Source organism: Bison bison, unplaced genomic scaffold, assembly GCF_000754665.1.
Source record: "Bison bison bison isolate TAMUID 2011002044 unplaced genomic scaffold, Bison_UMD1.0 scf7180017864135, whole genome shotgun sequence".
Taxonomy (NCBI): Eukaryota; Metazoa; Chordata; class Mammalia; order Artiodactyla; family Bovidae; genus Bison; species Bison bison.
Window position 1 is genome coordinate 5,067,487 of NW_011494707.1, and position 15,394 is coordinate 5,082,880.

The 15,394-nt window shown below is 37.8% G+C and overlaps 2 protein-coding genes across 2 annotated transcripts in view; one reads left to right on the plus strand and one right to left on the minus strand.

Annotated features, from left to right (window-relative positions):
- Positions 1-11,383, minus strand: part of LEKR1 (leucine, glutamate and lysine rich 1) — a 209,445-nt gene extending 198,062 nt beyond the window's left edge. Inside the window, exons 1-2 of the mRNA XM_010839868.1 lie at positions 11,295-11,383; positions 8,280-8,369 (exon numbers count right to left, since the gene is read on the minus strand). Of these exons, the coding sequence (XP_010838170.1) occupies positions 8,280-8,317 (38 nt within the window). The 5' untranslated portion in view covers positions 8,318-8,369; positions 11,295-11,383. The remainder of the gene's footprint in view (positions 1-8,279; positions 8,370-11,294) is intronic.
- The window catches only part of LOC104988548, a 4,989-nt gene continuing 648 nt past the window's right edge, over positions 11,054-15,394 (plus strand). The window contains exon 1 of the mRNA XM_010839906.1: positions 11,054-11,507. Coding sequence (XP_010838208.1) covers positions 11,054-11,507 — 454 coding nt within the window. The remainder of the gene's footprint in view (positions 11,508-15,394) is intronic.

Here is a 15,394-nt window from a genome sequence, read left to right on the forward strand (position 1 = left end):
GATCCAACCAGTCCATTCTGAAGGAGATCAGCCCTGGGATTTCTTTGGAAGGAATGATGCTAAAGCTGAAACTCCAGTACTTTGGCCACCTGATGCGAAGAGTTGACTCATTGGAAAAGACTCTGATGCTGGGGTGATTGGGGGCAGGAGGAGAAGGGGACCACAGAGGATGAGATGGTTGGATGGCATCACTGACTCGATGGACGTAAATCTGAGTGAACTCCAGGCGTTGGTGATAACAGGGAGGCCTGGCATGCTGCAATTCATGGGGTCGCAAAGAGTCGGAGATGACTGAGCAACTGAACTTAACTGAACTGATAGAAATACAAAAGACCCTCAATAGCTAGAATAATATTGAGAAAGAACAGAACTAGAGGTATCATGTTCCCTGACTTGAAACTATAATGCAAAGCTACAGCAATAGAACAGTATGGTTCTGGTATAAAAACAGTAAACAGACACATGGATCACTGCAGCAGAAGAGAGAGTCCTGAAACAAACTAACACACTTATGGTCAATTAATCTACTACAAAGGCAACAAGAATATATAGTAGAAAATTGGATAAAAGGCAGTCTTCATTAAGTGTTGTTGGGAAAATAGGACAGTTATATGTAAAAAAAATGAAACTTGAACATTTTCTAACACCATATACAAGAATAAACTCAAACTGGATTAAAGACCTACAGGTAAGACCAGAAATCATTAAACTCCTAGAAGAAAACAGACAAAAACTCTCTTTGACATAAATCATAACAGTATTGTTTGATCTTTCTTCTAAAGCAAAGGAAACAAAAGCAAACATAAGCAAATGAGATCTAATCAAGCTGAAAAGCTTTTGCATACCAAAGGAAACCTTCAACAACAACAAAAAGACAACCTATGGAATGGGAAAAAAATTTGCAAATGATATGACTGATAAGGGATTAATAATCAAAATACAAACAGCTCATAGAACTTGATATAAAAAGAAAACCCAATTTAAAAATAGAAAACCTGAATAAATCTTTTTCCATAGAATACATACAGATGGCAAATAGGCACTTGAAAAGATGCTCAACATTGTTAATCATCAGAGAAATGAAAATTAAAAATCACAAAGATATCATCTCACACCTATTAAGAATGGCCAACATAAAAAAAAAATTAACAAAAGTGGGCGAAGATGCAAGGAAGAACAAATCCTCAGACACTGTTTGTGGGAATGTAAATTGATGCAACCACTTTTGCAAACAGAATAGAGGTTTCTCAAAAAAAAAAAAACAACAAAACCCTAAAGTAGAACTATCATATGATACAGCAATTCCAGTCCTGGGTGTATATCCAGAAAAAAATGAAAATACTAATTCAAAAAGATACATGCACCATAATGTTCACAGCAGCATTATTTACAATGCCCAAGATATGGAAACAACTTAAGTGTCCATCAACAGATGAACAGATAAAGAAGATGTGAATGGAATATTACTCAGCCATTAAAAGAATGAAATTTTGCCATCTGCAACAACAAGCATGGACTCGAAGGGTACTATGCTGAGTGGAATAAGTCAGACAAAGATAAATATTATATGATATCACATATATGTAGAATCTAAAAAATACAACTACTGAATATGCCAAAAAGGAAACAGAATCACAGATAAAGAGAACATGCTAGTGGTTACCAGTGGGGAGGGGGAAAGGAAAAGGGGCAAGTTAGGGATGGGGGATTAAGAGGTATAAACTATTATATATAAAATAAATAAGCCACAAGGATATATTATACATCATAGGGAATATAGCCAATATTTTATAATAACTATCAATGGAATATAACCTTTAAAATTGTGAATTACTATGCTGTACACCTGAAACATATAATTTTGTACATTAACTATATCCCAATAAAACTTTTTTCAACCAATGACATCAAATACTAAACATGCAGAGAAACTGGATCACTCATACACTGCTGGTGAGGATGTAAAATGTTACAGCCCTCTGGCAGTGTTTAGAAAACTAAACATGCAACTACCAAACAATCTAGCAATTGTACTTCAGCATTTGTCCTATGAAAATAAAAACACAAGTTCACATAAAAACCTGTACACTAATATTTACTGCAGCTTTATACATAATAGCCCCAAACAGGAAAAACTCAGATGTTCTTCAACAGGTTAAATAAATTGCAGTACATTTATATCATGGAATGCTACTCAGCAACACAAAGGAATTAACTACAAATATAAGCAACAATATGTGTAAAACTCCAGATAATTACACTGATTCAAAAAAAAAACAAACTAATCCCAAAGACTACATATTGCATAATCCCATTTTTATAACATTCTTGAGGTGACAAAATTATTGGGAGACCAGATCACTGGTTGCTAGAGGTCATGAATTGGGGGTAGGATAGTGGAGGCACGTGAAAGCAGAGGTTGAGGTGAATGTAGCTATAAAAGGGCAACATGAGGAATCCTTGTTGTCACAGAATCCTTAACTGTGTCAGTGTCAATGTCTGGTTGTGATATCTAGTGGAGTTTTGCCAGATGTTACCATTGGAGCAAGTTGGGGGAAGGGTACATGAGATGTCTTGGTATTTCTCACAACTGCTTGTGAGTTTACAATGATCTTGAAATAAAAGGTTTGGTTTCAAAATAATAAAATATAAATAAAGCTGGTAATAAAATGCTAGAGATTAATCCACAGAGAAATTTCAATAAGCAATTTTAAGAAGTGTTGTCTTCATATACAAATTATACATGACATGACTATGTTTAGATTTAAATATACCTCCAAAGTATATTTACCCTAACACCTATTTTTCTAGAAAACTTCACCTTAGTAAATTCTGGGACTCTCTATGGCCAGGCAGCAAAAGTATTTTGGACTGCTGCTGCTGCTGCTGCTGCTAAGTCGCTTCAGTCGTGTCCGACTCCGTGTGACCCCATAGATGGAAGCCCACCAGGCTCCCCCGTCCCTTGGATTCTCCAGGCAAGAACACTGGAGTGGGTTGCCATTTCCTTCTCCAATGCATGAAAGTGAAAAGTGAAAGATAAGTTGCTCAGTCATGTCCAACTCCTAGCGACCCCATGGACTGCAGCCCACCAGGCTCCTCCATCCATGGGATTTTCCAGGCAAGAGTACTGGAGTGGGGTGCCATTGCCTTCTCCGGTATTTTGGACTACAAATTAACAAATACAGACTTTTCAATATTCATAGTTATTTTTTTTTTTAAGTTTTCCCTAATGAACTCTCTTGGGTCACAATATTAAGTGAACAGTCTCTTCAAAAATTATATAGCTTCTTATGTTTTTTGTAAGTTTCAAAACTACAATTGCTTAAAAAGACACATATACCCCTACACATATAGACATATCACTACTTTTCCAGGATAATAGCACTAATGTTTCAATGATATTCTCTCCTTTTCCTCTACTTTAATTCAACACAAAATCTGATCCTAGCCACAGTGGCCCAAAATGACCTAGAAAATTAAGTTTATTTTCTCTGGCAATGACAACCTGTGCTTGGAAATATAAAACTGTTATTCTGAATAAATTTCAAAGTTCCAAAGTACTAAAATTACTGAAACAGGACAAAATGAGCTGTTGCTGGTAGGGAAAGGGATTGTTATCCCAGAAAGAACAGTGTGCTCTCCAGCCCTTGCACTGCCACTTCTGTATTATAAAATAAACAACTCTGGTCTCTTTATTTTACTTTGTGTCCTGTGATAATAAATATCTCCTGAGGCTAAAATCCCATTAAAAGTGCTCATTCTGTCACCATTAAAAAATAACAAGAGATCAGTTCTACTTTTGCAAAATAACTGAGTTTTCCACTGATTTGTTGAGGTTGTTCTGACTTCTGTGTATATCTTCTAGCAAAAACAGCAAAAAGGAATATTACTCATTGTTCTTCTTTCTAAAAAGACTCCATATGTTTCTGAAATAGGTGCACATTCAGGAAGGGAAGAAATATATAATTATTATTTTGCTAATCTATAAGTGTTTTAATTTTAATTGTGGCAATAAAATACTAAACACAAAGTGTACTATCATTACAAGTGCATTCTGCTTTCAGTCTGCTAGATGAAAATTCCAGCAAAGCTGCTACTTATTGGAAGTCAGAAACAGGCAGGAGTCAACTTTGTCTAGAGAGTATATTTAGAGATATAGTCTAAGTACATAAAGAAGTAAGCTGTAGAGTCCAGCAGCAGACAAAGGGGATGAGTATGGTCTTGCCTTCCAGCCCATTAGTCTGTTTGACATTTTCTGCTACTTGTGGAGATGGGAATCTGAAATGTGTTTATGCTCAGTCAGAAATTGTGATAAAAAAACAAAAAGATCTGGGAGTGGTTGTCAAAAGATTATCTTTTTCTTTCTTCCTTAAGATTTCCTAAGAAGATAAGACTAGTGGCAAGAGGATTTAACAATCTTCTCTTTCTAATAAGGTAATGGACTAACTAGAGCTTAGTATTATCGGTATTCTCCATACTTTTCCTTTGTTGGCCATCTCCCCCACCACATTTATATTCTCTTGCAACTCTTATCTACTGCTACCTATTTTACTAGTGTGTGTACAGTGTAGTACAGTCATTTCCATTTCCTTTATCATATATCTTTCGAGTAATTGATCAACCATCCTATTTCCATATTATACAGCAAAAGTACAGAAAGAAAAATACTTCCCTCACTTCTCTTTCCTGATTTCTACACTAACCTTTCTTGCCTACACACAGCAAAAAAAAAGGAAATACAGCAGGGGCTTCTCTAGAAAGAAGCCATTAGTGTTAGTCACTCAGTCCTGTCTGACTTTTCGCAACCCCATGGACTGTAGCCTGCCAGGCTTCTCTGTCTATGGGATTCTCCAGGCAAGAATACTGGAGTGGGTTGCCATTTCCTTTTCCAGGGGATCTTCCTGACCCAGGGATCGAACCCAGATGTCCCGCATTGCAGGAAGATTCTTTACCATCTGAGTCACCAGGGAATCCCCTAGAAAGAAGAGCCAGCATAAAAACTAACGTAAAAAGTTAACAAAAGAACAAGAAAAAAAGCCTCTAAAAGTCTTCTGTGTCACTGTACACTGATCCACCCATCCTCATTCTTATCCCATAAAGAAATATAGCACAATTTCCAAGTCATTATGAAAGCCTAAGATTTGTTTTATCTTAATAATGAAATCCCTGGTGGCTCAGATGCTAAAGCATCTGCCTACAATGTGGGAGACCTGGATTCTAGCCCTGTGTCAGGAAGATCCTCTGGAGAAGGAAATGGCAACCCACTCCAGTACTCTTGCCTGGAAAATCCCATGGACAAAAGAGCCTAGTAAGCTACAGTCCACGGGGTTGCAAAGAATCAGACATGACTGAGCGACTAAACTTTAATAATGAAATGGTTCTGATCTGAAGTACTCTTATTACTATTATAAGCTTATATATCTGTTTAACGTGCTTGCATATAGAATGATGTATGCAAGCTGACTAAATAAATATGCTTTAACCAGTTACATTATGGACAATCTAGAGGAATCAAATATTAGGTAAGAAAACGAGTAACTGACATTCCCAAAACAACCTCTAACAGGCTGTGGGATGCATGTGCATACTTTTGGTTGCTTTATAATCAAGTACCCAAAACAGTGTCTGGCACACTACAGGCACTTGATAAATACTTGTCGTACAAGTGTATCTAACTTCAGTCTGAAAAAGTGCAAAGATGCACTTTACAGGCTAAGCATTCAGCAGACCAAGGGCTACAGTCAACTCACTTGTCCAGGGCCTTAGGCAGCTAAGCTACTCCTGGCCTCCCCACCTCTCTGCATTAAACAGACAGCTCCCTGTCATTTAAGATTTGAGAATATATGTGTATTTAAAAATGATTGGTTTTAGCATTTAAAAAAAATTTACTTATATAAGTACCTTAAACAAGAAAAAAACCACATTCTTCAACTTATTAAAAACTCTGTTAAAGACATACTCTTTCATGCATTTAAAACACTGAAGTTGTTAAACATTCTCTACCCTGGCCAGTATTTTTTCTTACCAGTGAGCTTTTGTTCAGTTAGCCCAGAATAACCTTTTCCCTGTCTGTCTCTAGGAGTACTTCGCTTTCAAGGGCCAATTCCAGTTCTATTTCCTGCATAAAGATCCTCCCTTGACCATCATGATACTCAAGGATTCCTCTTCCCACTTTCTCTATTTTCAGAAAAGATAGTATCTTACATGACATTTAAATCAAACATTGTCTTTAGGGTCTTTTTTTTTTTTCATGTCATTATATATCTGCTTCCTAATAGATGACTGGTATCTGAGTATGGGTATTATTTCTTGCAGATTGTTTTGTTTCTTTTTATGTCTACCACACCAGCTAGTAGTACATGGAAAGAAATCATCTGAGAGAGTGTGAGGACACTCCATGTATTCAAACACATCTAGGTACCATTTCTCAGGTAAGCATAGCATAGCTGAGCTCTCTGAACTTTCTCTTACATCTAACTTTAAAGGTGAAGTGAATTAAATGCAATGGTATAAAAGGTTTTTTATGGTAACTGGACTTCCCTTCTAGGACCTGCTAGACTGCAGTTTATATAAATCTAAAGGACATGCAGTAGAAGTAACCATCAAGTTAAATCAATGGCATGATTAATGCTAACAGGCATTACACGCATAAAAGATAAAAATATACCTGAGAGCTGACTGCAGTTTTTAATTAAAAACTAATGGACTGTGATTAATCTTAAACTGACTATAGATTTACCTTAAAAACTGAATGATAAATGAAAGTTAAGGTTTGAGGTTTTAATTCATAATTTGTTAATCAATTTCAAAGAGATATTTTTAATTATGCTGTTAGCAATGTATGCATTGCCACAGTAAATATGGGAGAAATGATTTTGTCTGAGGACAGATATAAATTAACAGGTAGGAAAATAGCATAGCAATGGTGAAAAGAATTGATTGTTAACCAGATTAAATGAGTTGATATCTATAAAAGGCCTTAAAACATGGTAAAAGATAAGAATTAAGGTGAAACTGAAATAGACCCTTTTAGAGAGATACTCTTAAAATTTCTGCATCATAAAAAGTTACAAACTAGGACTTCCAGGTGCCACAATGGATAAGAATCCACCTGCCAATGCAGAGGACATGGGTCTTCCTGATCCAGGAAGATTCCACATGTTGCGGAGCAACTAAGCCCGTGTGCCACAACTACTGAAATCTGTGTGCTCTAGGGCCTGCAACAAAGAGCAGCCCCCACTCCCTGCAACTAGAGAAAGCCCTTGAACACCAATGAAGACGCAGCACAGACATGAATAAATAAAAATTATTTTTTAAAAAGTTACAAACTAAAATTTTTTGTCCTTGGAAGAAAAGTTATGACCAATCTAGACAGCATATTAAAAAGCAGAGACATTACTTTGTCAACAAAGGTCTGTCTAGTCAAAGCTTTGGTTTTTCCAGTAGTCATGTATGGATGTGAGAGTTGGACTATAAAGAAAGCTGAGTGCCGAAGAATTGATGGTTTTGAACTGTGGTGTTGGACAAGACTCTTGAGAGTCCCTTGGACTGAAAGGAGATCCAACCAGTCCATCCTAAAGGAGATCAGTCCTGAATATTCATTGGAAGGACTGATGTTGAAGCTTAAGTTCCAATACTTTGGCCACCTGATGTGAAGAACTAACTCATTTGAAAAGACCCTGATGCTGGGAAAGATTGAAGGAGGGAGGAGAAGGGGATGACAGAGTATGAGATGGTTGGATGGTATCACCGACTCAATGGACAGGAGTTTGAGTAAGTTCCAGGAGTTGGCGATAGACAGGGAGGCCTGGCGTGCTGCAGTCCATGGGGTCACAAAGAGTCCGACGTGACTGAGCAACTGAACTGAACTGAAAATTTCTGTAGTGGTTTACTATTAATTATTTGTTTTGCAAATACATAATAAGGATTGCTTAACATTTGAAACGGACCCATTTATGTCTTTTATTTTCTGAAAAGCTGCTAGATAAATATCTAAGTATAGTATTTGGCCATTGTTGAAGCCCTTACAAGGGCTCCAAAAACACCTGGTCAAATACCATGCCAGAATTATATATCTAGCTTCTTTCACAGGCTGAACATTTTTGGCACTGAAGTGAATTCTACAGTTTTGACTATTATAATTATTCCCTTCCCCACTCCACCAATTCACTGCAGATCCCCTGACTAAAACAAATATAAAACCTCTGAATGCATTCTCCCATGTTTTAGAATTAACTGTTAAAATTCTAATGTTGTGCTATAATAACATAGTAACATACCTTTTGGATTTCTTCAGGTAATGCATGCATGGGAACATGACGATCCATAATTTCCCAAAATATACTGAAGGAGCTTTGAAGTAAAATAATCTAAAAACATTGATGGTGATAATTAGAATTAAAACAATATGAAGAAAATTTTAAAAAGATCAGTTCCTACAAGTATTTGGGAATCAATGGGTATAACTATTTTCACAGATGTTTGTTTCATCAACTCAATGTTAAAAGGTACAAATGAGGTTTTCTCATGTGGTTATTAGGCCAACAGAACAGGAAGGACCTAGAGAGACTACTGAATTAAAAATAACATTTTCTTTCTTTGGAACTTTATAATTGCAACTTCTGTAGTGGCTTACAACTAGTTATTTGTTTTGCAAATACAGATTAAGGATCACAAAATTTTAAACAGATCCATTTATTTCATTTAAAAGAAAAGTTTTTCCCCTGAAAAGCTGCTGGAAAAAATATCTATAGAATAGTTTAGCAGATAAAAGAAAGCAACTGTGACATTAATGCTGGTTTAAATGAAGTACAGGAAAAAATATTTAGAGTTATCAAGTTAAATATGATAGGCAAGCACTGAACAGAAAAGTCACTAAAGCATAAGAAGCCAAGTGCCAATTTTACCAAAAGTGGACATTTATATAATTTTTACGCAGATGTTTTATTTTTAATAATTTTCATTTTATAATAAAACAATATAAAACTCTATCACTACTTTCATAAAACCACACAAGATTAATGAAGGTGCACTTTGAGTTCTTTTTTTTAATGTTTCCCAAATAAGGAGAAAGAATAAACTGTCCAGTTTCAGGAGTGAGAGATGTTCATTCATATGTATGGGTATATACAGATACATATATATATACACACATATAAATGGGAAGTGAAGGGGGACAGCAGAGTAAGATAATATAGGCACAATTCCACAGCAGGAAAGACGTGAGGGTCAGGAGCTGTAGACAAGGAACAATCTAGACGTTCCAGGAAAAAAATGTCTTATCTTCCTCATGGGAATGGGGAATTAGCAAAGGCTTCCTGAGGAGGTGAGTGAGGAGGTTTACATTTGATCTGGACAAGATTTTGACAAACAGAGACTAAACAGGCATAGTACTCTATCAGAAAAAGTAACCCCAGCCACACAGCAAGATGTCAAGAAAACTGTAATTGACAAAAGTTCCTGTTTTTTTTAATTGTCTAAGTATTGGTGGAAGGATGGATTTCCAATCCCCCTTGTTAGCAAAGTTCCATGTTTAATGAGCTGCTGTTTAAAATAAATAACTAATGGGCTGTCTTCCAACCTAAAGATAAAGGTAATACAATGTGTATGGACAGAGAGAGTAAAGTTAACTGATGTAGTGAACATTGGCCCACATGGCCAAGTACATAATAATCTGATGTTTGGCAGACTGTCACAGTGATGTGGCAAGAGCTCATTATTCACAGAAAGCTCATTATTCTCATTCCTGTCATTTTACAGTGAGCTCACCATCAGTAAAATAATATGGCTTCATCTTAATGAAACTCTATTGTGAGCAGAATTTTTCCTAAAATTACCAACTAAATTTCCTTTTTAAAATTTCACACCTAAATGTATTTGAGAGCATGAATCTAGTGGCACAGTATTGTTACTGTAAATCTATTCCAATTTTGTGGCCTTACTATACTGAGTGGGAAAAATTGGTAGGTCTGATTACGGAGAAAAAAATTTTAAATCCTGCCATCCAGAAAATTTCCCCACGATGCAGAAAGCAGTTTTATTATCACATAAGCATTTAACTAAACTGTGAGGCACAGCTAATCTAATAAGATTACAAACACAGAAAGAAATCCCACTTTTTAATATAGCCAAGCAGATACACTCCATTACATACATGTTCTCAAGATAAAAGATAAAAAAAAAAAAAAGATAAAAGATAATTTGTCCTCAACAGAGCTTGCTATACTCTATTTCATAGTTTGTTTTAAATTCACCTGGTAATTGAAGTGCTAGCTAACAGCGTTTGTTCAAATGAATACATATCTCTAGACAAAGCACTTGGTTACTAGAAGCACTAAACTCCCAAAGTAATATGGAGATATGGGCCCTGTTTCCCTTGATGTTTACATTTTAAAGAAATGGCTCCCAGGTCCTCCAGAAAAATATTCTGGGTCTTCAAAAGATTTGCATACATACATGTTGAAGGAACAGAGGAAGCACACAGCCATAAGAGGTTTCCCAAGAAAGGGATGGGAGAGGTCTCTTTCCCTTTAACAAAAGGGGAAAAAAAGGGTTTTTTTTTAACTTTTAATTTACTTTCATTATTTTGCTTTTTTCTTTTTAAATCAAAGAGGCCCTTTTATTCTCTCACATTACACACTTTCTCGACTCTTCTTCGACATGAGGTGCGGTGATAACCAGCGGTAGCCGCGTAGGTATTTGTGAACCTGCTCTGACAGGATTACAAGGAAGATGTCAAAAATACAGACCCGTCCCTAGTCGTTCACTTCCGATTCCCTGCATGACACCAGTGTCACGCTGGGCCATTAACTCACGTTCAGCTTTCAGGCCCTTCCCTAAAGAACTATTTCTTTAGTGTGAATCACCACAGATGAGGTCAAGGTCAGGTGAAGAGGGAGTTCACGTCTTGAGACATTCTGAAGGGGCAGGATTTTCCAAATAGAAACTAACTGCAAGTACAGCCAAAATCGGCTTGCAAGGGTTTTGAAATCTGTCCCTTTATAACCCCGTTTCCTCGGGACCCGCGGAGGCGGGAAGAAGAAAAGGTGCGGGAATGAGGCCTATCCTAGCCACGCTCTCAGAGAAGAGGGCGCCCAGACGGACGGGCTCGCGAAGACTCGACAGAGGCAGCAGCCGGGGTCAGGGGCAAGGCGCGGGGCCCATTCTCCGGGCGCGGCACCACGGCTCGGCTTTCCGGCTCTGCCCCCGGGGTGCCAGCACGCCTCTTCTTCGGAAGTGCGCGCCGGGACCAGGTCATTCCGGGGCTCAAGAAAGCCTTTCCTTGTCTCTCTCACCTATACTTCGATTCCGCCGGGGGCAAAAGGCTTTCCTGGTCTCCCAGGAGACCGTGCTGCACGTCAGCCTGACGTCAAGGCGCGGTGACGTCACGACACACGCCGCTCGCCAACGCGGAAACAGGACACCCCTGCGCCGCCCCGGGCCAAGTCCTGGGCGGAAGCTTGAAGTCTCCTGGCTGGGGTCAAAGAACGGGCTTAGCATTACGCTGGGTACTGTGAGTGGGAGGCAAGGGATACTAAGGGCGAGGCAGAGGAGGGCGGGCTGGAGTCGTGGGGGCGGCTGCAGGGATGGAGGGAGACATTTCTAGCCCAGAGGCGGGTTGGAATGACGGTGGCAGAGGTGGAAGACAAAGTCGGTCTACCTCTCACCCCTCAGTGGGGTCGCAAAGAGTCGGACATGACTGAACGGCTGAACTGACTGTGACCCTTTATTACAATTTTTCTTCTGTTAATTTTTCTCAGGGGTCATTGACCCCTGAGATAGAGAAGAAAAAACAAATTCTTACTAGTTTTTGGAGTCTATATAAAGTGATAACCTAGGGCTTTCCACGTGGTTCACACAACTTTGTGTTGTCATGTTAACATTTCAGTTCAGTCGCTAACTCGTGTCCAACTCTATTGGACTGCAGCACGCCAGGCTTCCCTGTCCATCACCAACTCCCAGAGTTTACTCAAGGTCATGTCGATTGAGTTGGTGATGCCATCCAACTGTGCTGCGGTTCATGGGGTGGCAAAGAGTCGGACATGACTGAGCGACTGAAGTGAACTAGGAGTTCAAATGTTTTGTCATCTGTTCAGCAATAAATTGTATACTAAATTCTTTTTAGCCATGAGAATATGATTGAACAAAATTTCCAATGAGACAAGTTAGGCCTTGAAGAAATAAACATCTACTTTCAAATATTCAAAGTCAAGCTCTACAATGAACCCTTTGATGATTGTAAACGTGTACTCTTGTGGCCTGTTCATTACTGATCAGAGCTTCACCCAAAAATGTACTGTGCGCCAACTATGTTAATATTTATCATATGAATATATTGATTTTTAATTGAGATATAACTGAAATACATTAGTTCCAGGTATCCAACAAAATGATTCAATATTTGTTTATATTGTAAAATAAAGGGAATAAGTCTAGTTAACATCCATCACCACACATAAATACAATTTTTTTTTCTTATGATGAGTGCTTTTAAGATATGCTTAGTTTCTTTCAAAATAAACAGTACAGTATTATTCACTATAGTCACAGTGCTGAAACACTACATCCACAGGACTTATTTTCATGAATATATTTTAAAACACAAAAAGAATAAAGCTTTAACAGTACTCATTTAATACTTTTAATGAATTTGATGCTCAAAATTATTGTACTGACAGTTCTTTAACCTTAGCCTATAACAAATATCAATGAAATCAGACTGAAAATTGATAATTGCCTTATACACTTTAAAAACTTTTTAAAGAACTTGCTTTTTTAATGAAATTATTACTTATTTCTGAGATTTCCATAGATTCTAATGAAGCATCTAACATTTGTTTTGATAAGTGATTGGCAGCAGTGATTTCATTCTATCTTTATAGAGATGAAGTTCATGTTTCTGTACCTATAATTTTAGGTAACTATGGAATTTATAAGACTCAAGTTAGAGTAATTTTCCTGTCATTTTTTTTTTTTACATCTCTAGTAATAGGATATTTTAATGCCATTAAATCAGGAGTTGTGAATCATCTGAAAAGTATTTTCCTATGAACTACTGATAAAAAAAATCAAACATTACTATCAAACAGGTGAAAAAGATGAATCATAGTAGCCCTGGTTTGCAAGGGTATAGAGAAACTAGCACTCTTTTTTAATTTGTATTTTTGGCTGTGTTGTCTTCGTTGTAGCATGCAGGCTTTCTCTAGTTACAGAATGCACTCTACAAATAACCAAGCATGTGTGATCTTAGTTTCCCAACCAGGGGTTAAACCCACACCTCCTGCATTGGAAGGCAGATTCTTAACCACTGGACCATCAGGGAAGTCCCACAATTAGCACTCTTAAACACTGCTTTAAGATTGAAAAATTAATACATTATGTTTTAAACACCTTGAAATGTTCAAAACTATTATAGTGGGCACCTGATTCTCCCTTCTTCCTTTTGTTCAGGAATCCAGACTTCATCATCCTCCCCTCTGCACCCTCTACCCATAGGCACACATGAATCAGCCCAACTTCAGGAATGATTAGGTCAATTCTGCTGACCACTTTCCCTTTACCAGTGATTTAAATTAGGAATGGGCCTATGACCCACTTCTGACCAGACTCCAAGGGAAGTCGGCTATAAGCTTCTGAAAAATTCTTCCTTATTAGCACAAATACTTAAGGTTCATCACAGTCTTGCTTCTAATGTTTAAAAATCTGAAGTATCAAAATAAAATAAATTATTTATCAAAGAAGAAGATTGTGTGGCTGTTAAAATGATGATGTAGTTTATTGGTGGTGAATGTCCCAATGGATTCTATTCCTTTTTTTATGAAAAAAGGCAAGTTACAAATAGTATTATAAATTTTTAAAATGTATTCCAAATAGCATTCTAAGTGTGTGTGTGTGTGTGTGTGTGTATACACCTTATTACTATCAATGTATATTCTATTAGGATATTAAAGGTACCTCACAGAATCAGCAGAAGAGCTAAATAACCAAGCTTCAAGAAAACAGGAAACAGGACTGCTTTGAGAACTTTAGGAACTCTAAAAAGCCATAGAAAGTCTCAACCCTTTGAATCTACCACTTAACTCAAAGTTGGTTCCTTTCTCTTTTACAGTCTCTGTCGGTGGCAGGGCAGTGGTGGCTGATAACCATTTTGAAACCAAGAGGAAATGAGACTTTTATTCCCAACCTCCAGTTAGAAAAATTCCAGGAAATGACTGTTTAGCACACCTTGAGTTATACCCCAATCCCTTGATCAAATCACTGAAACCAGGAGGAGTCAGGTACCAGTCTCCTAACCAATTGTGGTTCCCAGGGAGGCCAGGCTATACAGGATGGTACCTCCCTTTCTAATTACACGTCTAGAAGAGAAGAATCTGAGAAGGGGCAGTTCTGTCCTAGAAGAAAGGGAGAGTGCTAGGAGTGCAAGGCAAATCAAATAAATGTTTTTACCTACAGAAGGGAGAATCTGAGTTAACTGGGAGAATATTTTAAAATGAAAGTGAATCTTGCTATCTTTCCACATGTAGTAAGTTGAAAGGTGAACATATGTATTCTGAAAGAGCCTTCTGGGAGTTTATGTAGGTACCCTAACCCCGGAGAAGCCCCTCTTACATGAGGGTGTGCTACTTGTGTAACGAAAGCGAGTATGAAACTAGGCACCACTGGCCCAAAGGTAATAATAGGGAAATAAAAGTGTAGATCCACCAAATGAAATTTTAAACAAATAAGCTAATATGTAATTTTTTCAGCCGACCCAAGTGGTTTTATGTGTTCAGCTATCTTGGTGTCAATATTTTTGACAAACATTTGAATTATATAAACATATCTGAATGAAAAAAAAATTCCCCCCACATGGTCTTTGGAAGGAAGTTGAATTGTGGTGTCCTGTAAAGTCAGTTGTTTTTTTTTTTCTTTTTCAAATATCCTTGGACTCTTGAGTCACCATGCAAGAGGTCTCTCCCGTTTGTACGCCATTAAAACCAGGCATCTCTCTCTTCTGGCAAAATAAAGCACTGGCAAGAACGCTTCTAGGAGGAATGATAGTTGCCCAGCATCACGACTCTGTTATTAATCTTTGTGCAGAGTGCACAAAACTTGCGTCCCAAAGCCGCCGTCCTCGCTCTGGTTCCTTCCTGTATAAGCATGTCACACGAACGCACCTGTGTGCCGAGCCTCAAAATGTAAAGCTTTCCTTGGAAAGCTTCCCCGGAACGACTGCTTATTGATAGAGCAGCTCTGGTTCCCAGTTCGTTTAATACATCCTGTCTGAGCGGGTTTTATTACTGAATGTTACCCAGGTTCCGATAACAAGGAGACGCCGTGTCCTCCCGGGTGAACTCACTCCCTGTCCCAGAAATATAGCGTGACTCTCCTCCCCCGTGGGGTTGTAAAAGCTGGA